Raw genomic sequence first — 17,294 nt, 5'->3', positions numbered from 1 at the left:
AATAGTATTTGGGTTTTCTAAATCCCAATATATTTTATTATATACATTTTTAGATTATGTTTATATAAAATGTATAATACATAGTTAGATTTTATTTAATTTAACAAGTAATTTCTACAAATGTGATATTATTTTTATTATTATAATCTATCTTTATTTATATAGATATAGATATAGATATATGTGTGTGTAACCATGGACCACATAAACAGTCATAAGGGCGATTTTAATTTTCTTTTAAATTTATTTGGCTGAGATTTGAAAATCTGGAATCTGGTGAGGAGGCAAAAAATTCTAAATATTGAGAAAATCACCTTAAAAGTTGTCAAAATGAAGTTCTTAACAATATTATTAATAAAAAATATATGGAAATATGCATATTACTAATGAAAAATTACGTTTTGTTATATTTATGGTAGGAAACTTACAAAATATTTTCATGGAACATGGTTTTTACTTAATATCCTAATGATTTTTGGCATTAAAAAAAATCTATAATTTTTACCCGTACTATGTATTGTGGACTATTTTTATTTTTTATTGTTGGTGAGATTTAAACATTTAAAAAGTCAGACTAGCATTTGAATAAAAACAATGGCTTGTCACAGTACAACATTTCACAATCCTGTTCCCTGGAGTCTTTAGAGATGTATTGTCTTGCTTGAAAATCTGGTTGGACTTTGTCTGAACAGGCCTCTTCTCTTCTCTGAGTGGAGTTGTGGGGTGGATGATGTCAGTGTTGCCAAGTATCATTCCAGAAGCTCAAAATTATCGTATTTGAAGAAAATGATCATAAACAAATCAAATGTAAAGAACACATCCTCGACAGTAAACTGATGCCTCTTTCTATTTATGACACACTGACACAGAATTCAAATGATTTTTAACAATTGCTTTGTCATGTGCAATGCAGACAGACTTTATCTGTTGTGGTGCGACAGTGTTAACTCCACCTCTGAGTCGCCGTCATTGGAAATCTTCGTGTTGCCAGATGTTGAGGGGGTTCTTGTCATCATGGACTGCAACATAGTGCTTGTTGGCTTAAAAAGCATGGCACCCTCCTGTATTCTTAACACACTCTGAGGTACGCATGAGTGTCTGTAATGAGCCGATTTCATGTATGAGTATATTAGCCCTATGATTACAATCACCATCATTTCAAGTGTCTCAAAATTCTGAAATTATCTTACATTATTGGGATTTTTTAAATTATTTATCGTGCATCATACAGAGTTCAGAATTATCATACAAATATGATAATTATCGTACGTCTGGCAACACTGGGTGGTGTCCATCATTGTGATTAGCACGGCCCCCACCTCCTTCCCAGCTCCATATATATATATATATATATACCTGTACTGGCTCTCTCCAAGACTCCCTGCTGCTTTTATCTCCAGTCTCTGGAATGTGAATTAAAGAAGGCAGCTTCCTCTACTGCACATGATTGTAGTGCTGATCAGTAGTCTTTACATCTGTTTTCCACAGTCTCGGTGTGTCTGCCTCTGTCTCACTCTCTCTCTCTCCTGCACCGAACAGCAGGGATAAAAGCGAGCTGGAGCTCAGGCCTTTCCCTGCCGCTGTGGTCTTGTCCTCTCCTCCTCCTCCTCCCTCCTGATGCCTTGCTTCCATTCTTGAAAGAGAAGTCTTGCTCTGAACTCGGGGCTTTGATATGGTAATGGAGGTGAAGGGGAGGGTTAGGGGAAGAGTGGGGGAGGTGCATTGAATTCCTCGGAGTGCTGCTGCAGTTGGGAAGATTGTTTTTCATTGTTAAGGAAATGTTCTGCTCAAATGCAAGTCACACTAACCACCCCCCCTCGCATTTCCCCATCTGTTTAACATAAACGTCATGCACGTTATATGTAAGATTTGATAATTAATCTCCTTAGAAACAAATTAAGAGAGAGATGAGGTTTCCAAGCCAATTGTCTCTTCAGTCTTGACCCTCCCCCGTCGACTTAAAACTTTCGCAGCAAGTTGATTCTCACCCTTTTCAGCACCCGGACTTTTGTTCTCATAGCCGAGGTCACCTGCTTTTGTACTTTCTGTTTTTACAGGTTTTTGAATTGTAAATGAAGCTCAGCCAATATTATTATAGCTAGTTGATGAGAAACATGGACATAAACTTTTTTTTTTCCCGCCATCAATGTTTTGGGTTAAAATGCAGTTTGACTGCAGTGGAAATCTGCGATTTGAACTGTTAAGTCGCAAATTATAGTGGAACAGTTTAAAACGAGAAACGTTTGGTTTGATATATATATATATATATATATAATTTATTTATTTAACATTTTTTAATTTAGCTAGTGAACTCAGATCACATGTATAACGGTGAAGTTGTGTAATTTATGTGCTGTGGATTTTTAGAATTTTTTTATTTTTATTTTTTATATAAAACTGTTTTTTTTTTTTTTAAAGGAACAAATATGTCAGCTCTCAGTCATGAAAACTGCATGTTCAGTTCTTCTCGGAAAAGAAAAATGTATTTTATTACCGTAAAAGCAGGGTACCAACTGTACTTCCTTTTGTGCCCTACACCTGTGTTTATGGTACAGATGGAACAGAAATGTCCCATTCTGTTCAGAGAGCTTAAAGTCTTGAATCCTGAATTTGTGTTTCAGGAGGTATTCTGGTTACTTTGTTGGCTCTTCTATTGATGTTAACTCCCTTGCTGCTAATAGCTGAAAATAGCGAAGTCATGTGATATTTGAAGAGTACCTACCAGAAGAACCGGCCAGATCAACTTTACTCATAGTGCATTTCTGCAATTAAAATCCAAGAAACAAATAAATGATTTGGTAGGGCTGAGAACACCATGGCCTCAAATAAACTCAGTGCTGCATGAATTAAATATAAATTTTATTTTTTTATGTTTCCTTTGGTTAATGGTTCTTAAATTATGTTGAATAAGCCTTAAAAGGGTCATCGGATGCAAAATTAACTTTTGTTGTTGTTTGAACATAAATGTGTGTGTACACATCCATCCTATAATGATGAAAAATCCATGCAGTGTGTGTTTTTGTTTTTAAATTTTTTTTTATCCCCTTTCTCAAATCAGGCTGTTCTGAGGTTCCTGTCAGAATAATGTAGTTCTGCACAGGCCCCTCCCACAATAGTTGATCGACAAGGCCAACTTACCTTAGACCTGCCCTGAGTGAGCTGAGAGCTGTCCACCATTGTGTCGACTTCAGTGCAGGGGAAGACAAGAATGTCTCAGATTACGTGATTGAGGTGTTTTGTTGTTGATGTAATAATGAACATAGCATTTACATGTAATTTACTCCCAACATCTGAGCTGCTGAAGATGCAAAAGATTAAAGTTACTTAAAGTTTTTGAAAGGAATGCGTCAAATCATTCGTGATCCAGCTTCATCTACAGAAGTAGTGAGTATAAGGGTATAAGAGCCTTTACTAATATGTGCTAGTTAGCCAGATCCACGGCTGAAGTTTACAGTCTGCTCGTCACCCCACGGAAGAAAGGGGCGGGGTCAGCAGAGCTCATTAGCATTTAAAGAAACACGGACTAAAACTGTGTGCTGCAAACACAGCTGATTTTGACAGTTTAAAATGGGTGTTTTTTACACTACCATTGAGAAATTTTAACCAAAGTATGTTACAGACTTTTCATTCAGACCCTAAAAGACTATCAACTTGTGGAAAATGGGCATCCGATGACCCCTTTAAAAGAACAAAATGTCCAGTGTATGTCTATGTGTTTTCTTGCATTTCCAGTATATTTCCTGTTTCCACTAAATATTCATGTGTAGTCTCTAGTAGTACTAGTCATTTTTCATTATTAGCAAGAACACAAGAGTGGTCGTGAGAAAAAGTTAAAATCCAGCTGACCATTCATACAATATAAAGTTGGCTATGGCTATGGTTTGTTCAGAATGGCTCGATATCGCTAAATTCTCCTCCAAGTTTAAGAAGCAAATCATTTAAAGTGCTCAAACAGTTTACCACCAATAAATGGCTTTCCAAGTATTGTAAAATGTCAGCCATCGCCTGCACGTCGTGTAAAAATTCTAGAGAGTTTCCATGTAGATAAATGTTGTTCCACATCAAGCCTATGTGGTTCAGTAAAAAATAAATGATCTCAAATCCTTGTTTATAACCAACCTGTATGACCTGCCTGGCTCTGGTTTGACGTCAGGTTGGACAAAGACCTAATTAAGGCTTTTTAATTATCATTCATTTTTGAAAGACCTTAATTTGAACTCTCTTGTAAAATTTTATGAGTTGTTGGAAATCTCAGACTCGTTTTACGAGGCAGGGCCTGCAGGCCTGCGAGTGAAGGAGCCAGTGGAGTGTGAGACTTTTTACAACTTGAATAAACTGCAATAGAGATGAACCCAGCCTCAATAGGTACTCAAACAGACCAAACGTTTGTGCAGCGTGACTAATGCATTCAACCTGGCCTCAGAATAAACAGCAAAAATGCATTTTTAACATGCATACAGCAACCTAATGTGTAAAAGCAGCCTCCCGAATATCATCATTCGGTAGTGGACCTATTTCATTTGGCGTTTCTTGTGTGGTGCTCTGTCACTCAATGTGTTTTTTCTCTTCTCTGTTCCAGAAGTGAGAAAGATAGAGTGTGAAGGGGGGAGAGGGAAGAGAGAGAGAGACCGCGATAGAGAGAGATTGATGAGGCAGTAAGAGCAGCAGTAATTACTCTGTGTCCATTCCCCCCGCCGGATTGGCAGACGGCTAATATCACACAGACCCCTGGCCCTGACAGGCGCCCCCCTTCCCCCCCATCACAAGGTCCAGAATGGTGGCGGACTTCGTCCTAATGCTGTGTGGGCCGAGTGTCTTTCCTCTCATTACGTTGTTCCTTGAGGAATCAAGCTTTTTTCTCAGCACTGGACAAAGCAAAATTGCATGGTGCGTTCTTGAATGCAAGGAAACGTTTAAAAAAACACCCAGACCCTTTGAGTTGACAGGCCAAGTACTTCCTCTGTGCTAATCGCCTAATTTATTGGAAAATGCAATTTGAAGATGACGTGAATTCTCAATTGGCCCTATTTACTAAATGATGGTGCCTGGTCCTATTGTGCACAATTCATCAACATGTGATGCGCTCATTTCATCAAAATGAAATAAATTTATGCCTTGCATGTGCTTGCAGCAGCTTTTCTGCTGACGTAACCAAGGCTGTGATGACTAAGAAAAATGCCACTTTGTTTTTGTGAAAAGTGGGGACATCCCATAGGCGTAATGGTTTTTATACTGTAGAAACTGTATATTCTATAACCCTACACCTAACCCTAACCCTCACAGGAAACTTTGTGCATTTTTGATTTCTCAAAAAAACTCATTCTGTATGATTTATAAGAGTTTTGAAAAATGCGTACATGGGTTATGTCCTCATAAGTCACCCTCTCCTTGTAATACCTGTGTCATACCCATGTCATTATACAAAGTTGTGTCCTTATATGTCACAAAAACAAGAGCACACACACACACACATCTTTTGTGGCTTATTTTAATGCCCTTTTTGTTGAGTCCCCCAGTTGAGAACCGTTGCTATAGACTGAATATTTCCTCTAAATATTCATTTTCATCTGTAACCATTTTAAATCCCGTAACTTCATGCGTTTTGAATGTTGTATGTTATCTTCAGTTGGGATGCACTGAATGTTTGGCAACCAAAATTATTCAATAATAGATAGTGAAAAGACAGAATAAACTGTACCAAACTATGATGTGACGTGATCAAGTAGAGGCGCACACTAATGCAGCAAACATGTCGGCAGTGTGGAAGCATATAAAACTGTCTGAGAAAAAATAACAAGCACCAACAGCGAGAGATTGCTCAGCGCTGCATCGCATGTCTTTGGTGAGAAGAGGAAGGGGTGGTTGTTGCTGGTTTCTGTATGATGATTGAAACCATGAAATGGCCTAAAATAGTTAGTAAATAAACTGTAGAACGTTACGTTTTAAAATTTTGTGTAGTCTTTTAGGAGCAGAGTTTATTTGAGTAGAATGTGGTTTTCACTCTCTTGAACACCCTCATTTTGTGTCTACAGAATAGGATCAAGTACTCGAAAGTAGGGCTGCAACTAACGATTATTTTGGTAATCGATTAATCTGTCGGTTATTTTTACGGTTAATCGATTAATCTTTATGTACTTATATTTTAGTTTTACCCATTTTTTTAATTCAACATAGACTTTTTAGAGATTTTAACCATTTTGCATGGTCATATCCTCATCAAAAATATACCTGGAGTTTTGTTTTATTATGTGTTAGTAATTCTTTGTCAAACTCTTCTGCAATCAAAACACTGACCCATACTCTAGCAAATTTCACAAGGAGATTTCAAATTATGTTTTCACCATGGCAGTCCTTAGGGCTCCTAAAGTAGTTTAACATCCCGAACAAAGCTTATTAAGGAATCTTTCCGAAAATATTTTCACGAAGAATAAGAATAAAACAGAATAAATTTGCAGTACATTGCATTTTATTATTTTTTTTCCTGTAAACACACAACTTATACCTGGGAAACAGCTTTATAGCTTATGCTGTGAAATTGTAAACAATCCTTTGAATAAAGTGCCAATGGCATGAAACCTGAATGGAACTCACATTTTAAAGTAAAATCCATCAGAAGGTTGTCCAGAAAAAAAAAATTGACACACAAAAAACCTGCTGTGTGATAAAGAGCAGTGAATACTTAAAAAAAAAAATTCAAATACATTTACCTCTCTCATTCAGTCATAGTTAGGCTGCAAGACTGAATTATGAACTGGTAAACGACAAACTGATCACAGAACATGTTTGTAAATCTTTAAATGTTTGTAAATCTTTAAATGTTAACTGTCAAAAAGCAATGTTATTACCTTTACGACTAAACATTTGCAAACAACATTGTACTGGAGAATCTGCACAAATAAAAGTCTTAAACAGTTAAACAGTTCAGTAGTGCAGTTTACAGGTTACTCTTCATTTTTGAAGGCTCAAAGTAAAGTACTCCCACACTTTGGATGACTTTGTTCGATTAGTTTTATCTTCCGCTTTTTTCTTTTTCTTTCTCAAGCTTACTCCACTGCCGTCTGTCTCTCCACCTTCTCGCTGAATGCTGCAGACGCAGTTTGGGAAGCACGTGACATAAAACGAGGCCAGCTATTGGCTATTCGCTACTTCTCCTGCTGTACTGGCTGAATAAAACCTGCGGTGGCTCATAACACTTTGGTCACCGCAGATTTAAAATATGCACAAAATGAGCCGCTTACAGCAAATAAAAGTTGTTTAGCAACTAATCGATGACTAAATTGTCAACTATTTTAATAATCGATTTTAATCGATTAAATCGATTAGTTGTTTCAGCTCTACTCGAAAGAAGAAACTCTGTTTAGCTATGGTGAGTGTCAAAACTCATGGAGATGTCCCTCAGTCTGCTGGTCTGGAGAACAGTGTTTGAAAGAAACCCATGTCTCTTTAATTAAAGATATGTAAATGTGGCCTCAGCTGGATTACATTAGCTGGCATGGCTTTGTTGGGGCGTGAGAGAGTCAGAGCCCAACACCTAATCCAGACTAATTAAGGATTGATTACAATTGATGGGAGCCTTCCATCCCTGTGTGGAGGTCCTCACTGCAGTCTGTGACTAATCTAGAGCTCTGGCGAGGGGATTGGAGCAGGGGTGATCTGTCAGTTTGCTCCGAGCTCCTCTCACTTTAAGCTTCTCTTGAGGGAGGGAGTTTCGAGTTTCTACGCATGCCATTTGGATTGAGGCATTGGCCTTTTGTTAAGCTACAATAATCTGTTTGTCTCACGCAAAGGTGTTAATGCAAACTCTCTATAATGTAGGTTAGGATGGACACATGGCTAGTTAGTGGTGGTGGTTGCTATGGCTTAAATGTAGGGTTAGGGATTTTAATAAACCCTCTTACCCCAAGTATAAACCTTCAGTGAGTAACGCATCCTGAATCAGTTGCATTACAGACTTGAATCTGAGCTGGCAAGAGGTGTGATTTCTTTAAAAAGGGTGGATAAAAAAGTGATTTGGGATTTTAATATTTTAAAAGAATGTTTACATTCTCAGAGGCTGCAGTTATTTGATCAAAAATGAATTGTCAAAGAGACCATATTCAAGGTCCTGACTATCATTTAAGACTGGGACATGGGCTCATTAGCCTTGGGCCAGTAAGCACCGGCTTAAATACCTTTGCAAGTACTTAAACAACATGCTCAGGGGCCGGCTGCATTTTTGTTAGTTGCAATAGTCATATCGTCCTGTTGTCAGCCTGTGAGACCACGGATACACAATATTATTATGCTAATTCATTAGATTATTTATTTACTTTGATTCATGGCCGGAGAATGAACCAACTCCAGGGTACGGCTAAAAGCAGCCAAGTGTAATGTTTTAACTACACATTGTATATTTTTATTCAAGTAGCATATGGACGTTATTAAATATTTTTGTATGACTGAATCTGTATTTACCATGATAACAGTTTAATAGAAACATTTAAAGTTACTCATTTAAATTTTTACATTTCCTCAGTTATTCATACGGCAGCTACAGAAAACGAGCAAAGAACATTTACATCACTGGTTCAGTCTAGTATGAGTATATGTACTTTAAAAAACACTCCCGTTTTTGTTGTTTATGATGAGCGTATTTGTGAGTGAGCAGAATTTAGTCAGTGAGCACACGCACTGGACAACAAAACTGATGACTCATCTGAGCTCCTCTGATTGGCCACTGCATTCATAAGCTCAGCATAATTGTGTGTGATTGGTTATAACACGCAACACTGTAAAAACGCGGAAAAAGAAATATAGTACAAATAAGTCCCATTATATCAATTAGATAATAATACTAGGTTAATAATAATAATCCTTTTGCTATCGTCAAAGGCATCAGCCCAGTGATATCATTGACTATCGTCGATGCACAATACTGTCGTCTATTTGCACAACCCTAAGTTGCATAAAAGGTTTAGACCAGTCTTACAGGTTGGTCTTTTTCTCTCTCCTTTAAGACTGGTCATAAATTTTAAAACTTGTTTTCATAGAAATGTAGATTAGTCTAAGTTGAATCCCAAAAATAAAATTGATTACCCGTTGGCTAACTGCTAGTTGGTCATCGTAGATTTTAAGACATCATCATAATATAAAGGCTATGTTTAAGCAACTGGCCCCAGAACCCCTTAACATCTGCACAGCAACATCCTGGCAACCAACCACAAAATCCTGTAAATGGGATGACAACTTTTGCATGGGCATTTCATGGGCCAACATTGAGCAGTGTCAGCCTGGCTATCGTCATCACCTATTCCTGATCCTCCTCCTTTCCTTCCAACATTTCCTGTACTCTCTTTACTCTCCTATAAATAATAAAAAAGGCCAAAAATAACACACAAAATGTAGTTTTACGATTGCATGAAGAGCACAAGGCGATGCAGTAAAAGCTTCAGCTCTGCAGCTGTGGCTGTCTCGTCTTCTTACTTGAACATGCTGTGCTTGAACATTCACCTGTACACATGGCACAATGCAGTCTCTCTCTCTCTCTCTCTCTCTCTCTCTCTCTCTCTCTCTCTCTCTCTCTCTCTGAGCTGCAGTGGGCTAAGGTTAGTTTACACTCCCCCTCATTGCATCCTGCCTCGACTCTCCCTGGCCCTGTTTGCCTCTGTCATAATTCTCGTTCACTCATTATAAATGGGAGCCGCTCCTCTGATCTATTGCTTAATTGCCACCTAATTTGCATAACAGTGCAAATTAACGACCTCTCAAATGAGCGTTCATTTTTCACAAGGTCTTTAGGAGCTCCTTAAGAGGCGGTGCTAATTAGCACAGGAGGCAGCTGCGCTGATGAGCCGGGGAGCGGGCGAGAGGAGGGCGTGTCGGTAGGACGTATCGCCACGGCAACAGCCTTCTTCCTCCTCTTCCTCCCAGACTGAAGTCATCTGCGGAGACTTCTTTTGTCCTCGGCCCTCTGTTTCACCTGACCGCACCGAGCTGGTGGAGTGTGTTCTCACCTGCGTGGTCTTGTTTGACCGGTCTCTGCGTGTCGAGCGAAGTCTGTTGTGTGCCGCTCTGCTCGATGAAATGCTAGTTGAGTTAATTAAGAGCTGATAAATGACAAGTCGGAACAGACGGCATGTTTGCCTAAGGTAGGAGCGCTATTCACACCCTAATCGTATCCTCCTCTGTTGACGCTGACCAATGGCCGCTCCTCTCAGGGCGTGGACGGGCCCATGTGTGCGTGCCACGAAATAGGCCCCGCTGACGCCGTTTTACCTGAGCTGCTTACAACAGGAACGTACTGGTGGATTTTGCAGCTTTATACCACCCTGGCACTTGCTCAAGAAGCCCTTCTCTCCTAGTTCCTCATGAGACACGATTCGCGCCACATGCGCTGGCTGACGCATTCTCTGCAATGTTGTCAGCGTTTTCTTTGGTCATTCCCTGCCTAAGTTGCTTAAGTGATTTTGGCAACTGTTATTAACCCTTGTAGCTTTACCAGCAGCGTGAGCAGGACACTGATTCTGTGTCTGAAGTTAGGGCTTTTTTTGGGCTCTGTTTCTAGTTTTTATGAAGCCAACACAGCTGCAGGTCTTCTTAAGGACTTACCTTTAATGTGCACGAAAAGCTCTGCGTTTCCTTAGAATTCACAACAGGAACGACCAGTGCTCATTAAATATGCATATGTTGTGATTTCAGGAAGTATTTCTGTAAAACTTTCAGGAATATGTTTCAGTCAGGCTCAGGAATTTAAATGAACAGAGTGCCTAACAAAATGAAGATGTTAAGGTTTTTTGTTTTGTTTTTGTTTTTACTGATTTCAGTCAAATGATTTTATTTACCAATACCGCACAATCTCACAGAAGTCATCGTCTGTGCTCGCTGATGTTTGTGTCACCTCCTGGAGGATGATGGTGTCATGATGGTGATTGTCAGTCACACTGATATTACAAAAGTTAACAGGATGACAAGTGTTATTATTGAGGATGCAGAATTAGTTTTTTTTATTTTTATTTTTTTTTATGAAATAGCTGCTAAAGAAACAGTCATCATTATTAATGTTAAAAACGGGTGTGCTGCTTAATATTTTTGTGGATATATATATTCAAATAAATTGAAAGTTCAAAAGAACACAATTTGTTTGAAACCCAAATATTTTGTCTTTACCATCACTTTTGATCATTTTTGATGCGGCAGTCTTTGCCGAATAAAAGCGTCAATTTCTGTAACTGATTGATGTCAATTAAAACAATGTTCCCCGGAAACGCAGGAGAAAGAACCAAATGGAGGAACACCAAGAATATGTAGTATTCACACAGTATATGAAGGGTGTGTGAGATGGGGACATGAAAATGCACTGCGTAAAGTAGAAATGACCCTCGTATTTCACTTCGACTGTAATGGCACTGCAGTCGTTTTTGTTTTCGAGATAAATTCCTCTTATTTACATCCCACTTAACTCTCAGGTTAGCATGTTTGCTTGCGGCCATGTGGGCGTGCTTTTCAAGATCCCTCCCCCGTCGTCTTCGCCTTCCTCCTTTTGATTTATTGGCTGTTGCGGTCAGAGCGTTGTCATTTCCTAAGTGTCACCCCACACTCGTTTGCAGCCCACCGCGATCATCTTCAACTCTCTCGTTCACGCTCTCCCTGCCCCCTCTATTTTTCCATCTCTGCCTGCTCTCCTCCTCGCTGTTTTATCTCCTCCTGTGACTCCCTTTTGGTGCTTTCCCCCAACAATTCTCCTCTTTTTCTCTCCTTACCTTCTCTTCCCCCTTCTGCTCCCTCGCGCTCTCCCAGTGAAAGGCTGAGAATACCCAAGGGAGCTGATGCAATTAAAATGCTAATCCTGTCTGTCTACAGAGAGAGGTAGAGGGGGGGCTGACAGCATGAGGGATTGCGGCTCACATGGAGAACTCGACTGAAATGGAGAACAGAGGATGGGGGGAGGTGGCTGGGGGCACAGAGAGAGAAAAGGAGGTGGGTATGACGGCCCAAGCCAAAGGAGGAGGGAGGAAGGCGAGCGAACCAGAGAGAGATATAGAGAAAAAGACAGACGATGCTGAGCCTTCGAAGCCGTGATGGACTGTTTCTCCAGAAATGAACAGAAAATGGCAGCGTTAATGTACTGCTTCCAGCGGCGCACACAATACCTTCGTCTGCTCGAATCACGTCACCTGTGCAGTACCTGCGGTTCTGAATATTTCATGGCTCTTTCCACTCGGCCCTTTCGCAAATGAGGGAATTCCTCGCCGCGAGGAGGGGCGTGTGTTCGCGCCGATCGCTCATAAATTTAATGGAAGGATATTAGTGCAACTTGGACAGACGCGGCGCATTAAAACGTACATTATCTCATTAGCATGGCGGTGTGTTTGTATTAATGAAGTGTGCTAATTGAAAGATTTAACAGGCTGGCTTTATTAATCTTCTTAAAGACACACAGACATTGAGATGCGGTGGCTTTTTTCTGGCTCGAGATGTGTCGGGGATTCAGAATGTAGCTGTAAGCGTTTACCGCCAAGCTATTATAAAACGTATCCAGCCGTAGCACTTTAGTCATTATTAGGGGTTTCGAAATCAAGGCTCATAAATTGAAATATAAAGGGGTGTTAGAAATTTTAAGGGGTCCGTATCATCGTGTTGTGGGTTATTTATGTAATTAGCAGTAATAGCAGCTTAATTGAGATAATTAGGCTGAAGAAAAGGCTGTATGCTTGAGGGATTGGGCTGGAGGCAGAGCTCTTAATGGATATTGTGGGTGATACTCTTTGGGGAGGTGGTACATTTCACTCTATTTATTGTGGGGCTGTGGTCGTAAAAACAAGAAGCCTCCCCTCACCCTTCAGACTACACAGTCCAGGAAAACAGAGGTGCATTTTGGGTTTAGGCCAGACACATGCTCTACCACACGAGTGCAAGTTGCAAGCATACACACTTTTGTTACTGTGACACTGACAAACCTCAGTACTTCCGGAGGGGGGTGTCAGATTAAATATATAATTAAACCAGATGTGACATTGAGCTCGCTAGATGTGAACATGTCAACAGCCTAACTAGCTTTCTCAGCTATTGTTTTTAAACTGTTGCTCTGCCTGAAAGGAGCACTATAGCACCCCTTGTGGGAAGGCTGAGAATGCTTCATTTAAATAATAAACAAATGTAACTAATATAACAATCAAATGAAAGACTCTGGTAAACGTTTTTAAATAGAAATAAAACGTTTTGTAACATTTGTACGTTCATATACCGTTTTACTCCATTTCTGTCTTTTGTTTTGTAAGAAATTAAATATGTATTTAAATAATTCACCACCAGAATTAATAACAGGTTTTTAATAGGATAAAACACTTATTTTATAAAAAATATTATAAAACACTGCCCATTTGTTTTTTTTTTCTCGTTTGTTTTGTAATAAGAATAATTTAAATAATCCACCACCACAAATTTAACACTCGAATGAATGACTCAGGTGAAATTTTTTTTTTTCCGAAAAGTGTTCATATACTGTTTTGTAAGAAATTAAATATTTATTTAAATAATTTACCACCAGAATGGATAACAGATTTTTAATAGGACTTAATAATTATATAATTATTAAAATAATCCACCACCATAACGATCTTTTAAAAAGCAGACTATTTTCTTTTTAGTTTTTTAAAAACGCTAATATTAATAATTTAATTAATTATAATTTACCACTCAATTCATTCAAATGGTCTACCACTACCATTTGAATGACAGAGCTCGAAGTTGTACTTTTTAGTTTTATAATGATAACAATAAATAATATTGAAATAATTTTCCACCAGAATTAAAGTTATTTTTTTGTTATCATTATTATTATTATTATTATTTATTATTATAAAAATAATTATTGAAATGAATGAAGTTAAGAGTATTTAATGAAAAACTTAATATTTCTAAATAGATTTGTTTTTCTCTCTTTTTTTTATTATATTAATTTTAGTTAATCAATGGCATTTACTACCAGAATGAACAATGCAGAGTTTGAAGTTATTAATTAAACGGGCCAAAAATCAAAATCACACTGGTTTTCTCATTTCAGATGTCTTCTGTTTTAAAGCTTAGCCATCGACTGAATGCATGAAATCCTATGCTACAGTGTTATTCTCTACAGTCCCTGTGAAATAAAGAAATAGTTTGACCTCATAGCGCATATGAAACAACCGTATACTATGCTCACATGGTGTGGTGTTACTCGCAGAAATAATCGTACTGCCGAAATCACTTTGAATTAAACTTAATGTACTTGAGAAGAAGTGTTCTTCCTTTTTGTTTGACTTTGGGGAGTTCTGCTGGCTGAAAAAGAGGGAGGGATGGTGAATGGGGGTCATTAGTTCAGGCTGCTAGGTCTGCTGCATTCCTGAGCTCAGAGAGGGGGAGAAACGAAAGATGGAATGTGACTCAGAGAGAAAGAAAGAGGGAGGACCTGACTGGAGGGACCCTGAAGGGGCAAGAGAGAACAAGAAAAAAAGAGCCGCTTGCCAAGGGAAAGAAAAAGTTTTCAGAAAGAACGGGGTGGGGCGGGGGGAGATGGAAACAAACTCTGTGCTGTTATTGGGGGAGGTTATGAGCTGAAGTCATTAAATGTGTTATCAGTTAAAGGGAGGATGGGAAATCTAGCTTTGATTTCAGCGGGGATGGTACAGACAGAGCATCCACAGATGTAATGCTGATTGCTTCCAACAAATGGCCTTTGAAAGTTTCTCTTTCTTTCAGTTCACTAACAAAACAAACCCCATGCAGCGCTAGAGTCTCTATTCAGCTTCTCTGGAGAGCTTCTTTTAATCTGTTTAACCCGTATGACCTAAAAGATTCACCTAAAGTTTACATTAGATATTTTTTTGAGTAAGGTTTATAGTTTGGAAACATTTAACAATGTCTGAGCTTTTTTTTTTTTTTGACCCATTCTTTGAAAGTGAGTAGTGAACTTAAAGCTAAGACATTCTGCTTAATATGTATCTTCTGCAAAAAGGTTTTTCAGTTTTGGGATGACATGAGTGACATGATGGCAGTTTACATTTTTAGGCTCCTTTTTGTTCTTTTTATTACATTTTCTTAAAAAAAGCAACACCTTTTTATGTCATTTGATGTGCCATTGGCATTTCCGACACCCTCGGTGTCATGTATATTTGTGTTATCTATCTTCGACTTTGCCCTCAGTCAATGGCCGTCCCTGTATGTGCATATGTAGTGTAAACGAGGTGTGAGCGATGGCCCCAAAGCAGGAAGTTGACAGAGGTCTTGCTTTAATTCAGTGCTGGAGAGATGTGTACTCATGGCTTCATATTCTTGTAGTGACAGCACATGCGCTCCTAATATTGAGAGTGCACTGAAGTACCATGCTGCCCTCTGATGCCTCTGCCAGGAATTGCACACTTAATTTAATAGTGTGTGTGTGTGTGTGGTATTGTGTGAAGTGACTGGTTTCTGTAAGCTCTCCATCAGACTGACCCCTTGTTTTGTCTTCTGCAGTGCTGAGCATCAGAGGCGTACAGGAGGAGGACCCTCCAGATCCCCAGATCATGCGTCTGGATAACATGCTGCTGGCCGAGGGAGTGTCTGGGCCCGAGAAGGGCGGCGGATCGGCGGCGGCGGCCGCAGCAGCAGCAGCGGCTGGAGGATCACCAAACGACGGCAGCATCGAGCACTCCGACTACAGAGCCAAACTCACACAGATCCGCCAGATCTACCACTCCGAACTAGAGAAATACGAACAGGTGAGAAACAGACCTTTGTTGAGTCATTTCAGCCGATTCTTGTGTATGTCATTCCAAAACTAAAACATAATGACGATATGTTTTAGAAATGTCATGTTTTATTTCATATACGTCTTTACCATTCGGAAAGGACACATTAAATTGATCAAAAGTGAGAGTGAAGACATTCATAATGTAAAACAAAAGAAAAAAACAAAGCATGATTCCACAAAAAAAATATCATTATCTTTTTTTTTTTGCAGCAAATCAGTATATCAGAATGATTTCTGAAGGTTAACTGGATTAATGATGTCAGCTTGGCATCACAGGAATACATTTTAAAATAGATTCAGATAAACAGAAGTTATTTTTATTATAAAGTTTACTGTTATTACTTTTTAAACAAATAAATGCAGACTTGGGACCTTTTAGAAAAGAATGTATATTTGTATGTATGTAACGAACCTCAAATCTGTTTGAACACAGGCTTGCAGTGAGTTCACCAATCACGTGATGAACCTGCTGAGGGAACAGTCCCGCACACGGCCCATCTCACCCAAAGAGATCGAGCGCATGGTGGCCATCATCCACCGCAAGTTCAGCTCCATCCAGATGCAGCTCAAGCAGAGCACCTGTGAGGCCGTCATGATCCTGCGCTCTCGCTTCCTCGATGCCAGGTGTGTGTCTGCTAGTTCCAGCTGTCTTCTTCTGTTCTGCTGCACTTTTCCACTAATCATTGACCTGTTATCAATGAAACAATCATTGTTCCACTTACTTTTGTCCTCAGACGTAAGAGACGCAACTTCAACAAGCAAGCCACAGAGGTGCTGAACGAGTACTTTTACTCTCACCTCTCCAACCCTTACCCCAGCGAGGAAGCCAAGGAAGAGCTGGCCAAGAAATGTGGGATCACCGTCTCTCAGGTAAGGTCATGCATGCTCAACAGTTGTCCCATGTGTATTTGCAAAACCTGGAATCCAGCTTTACAATACTGGAGCAAGAGAAAAAATGTCCTGGAAAATAAGTCCTGCTCCATGTTTTATTTAATTTTATTATTTTATTTGTAAAACCATGTTTTCATGAATTAAAGCATCACTCTATAATACTGTCATAAGTTGCATCATGTCCATAATGCAGCTGTTGGCATCTTAATATTATGACACACAAAAAAAAACGTTTTTGCTTATGCATTATTTCAGTTCTCTTGAGTAGTTATTGATGGCAGTTATTAAAATCGCACATTTTCGCACATATTGCAGGGTTGAAAAAGATAAAGAAAAGTCTGTCACTATTTATTTGCCCTCATGTCGTTCCAAACCCGTGAGAGTTGTTTGGTTCACCTTTGAAACACAAATGGAGATATTAATAAAGAAACGCGAGTGATTTCTGTCGCTCTATTGAAAGTCTTCTGAAGAGATCTGATGAACAAATTTAATTTAGGCTTTTATTCATGAGCACTGCACATGCATAGAGCACATCAAATATGGTAAACAGAAGATAACCATCAGTTCAGTTGAGTTGTGAACTTGTGCTGTGATCATGTCGGACTTCCTGTAATTACAAGTTTACCACTTGTTAAAACCGTTCATGATTGTTGAA

At 39.1% G+C, this 17,294-nt stretch overlaps 1 protein-coding gene across 3 annotated transcripts in view; it reads left to right on the top strand.

Annotated features, from left to right (window-relative positions):
* The window catches only part of pbx4 (pre-B-cell leukemia transcription factor 4), a 39,417-nt gene that overhangs the window by 9,794 nt on the left and 12,329 nt on the right, over window positions 1-17,294 (top strand). For all 3 annotated transcript variants that reach the window (XM_059559477.1, XM_059559467.1, XM_059559485.1), the window contains 3 exons: window positions 15,472-15,716; window positions 16,182-16,372; window positions 16,483-16,618. In XM_059559477.1, the coding sequence (XP_059415460.1) occupies window positions 15,472-15,716; window positions 16,182-16,372; window positions 16,483-16,618 (572 nt within the window). The remainder of the gene's footprint in view (window positions 1-15,471; window positions 15,717-16,181; window positions 16,373-16,482; window positions 16,619-17,294) is intronic.

This window comes from Carassius carassius, chromosome 1 (assembly GCF_963082965.1).
Source record: "Carassius carassius chromosome 1, fCarCar2.1, whole genome shotgun sequence".
Classification (NCBI taxonomy): domain Eukaryota; kingdom Metazoa; phylum Chordata; class Actinopteri; order Cypriniformes; family Cyprinidae; genus Carassius; species Carassius carassius.
Note: the sequence above shows the minus strand (reverse complement) of the source record. Positions and strands in the feature narration are given on the sequence as shown.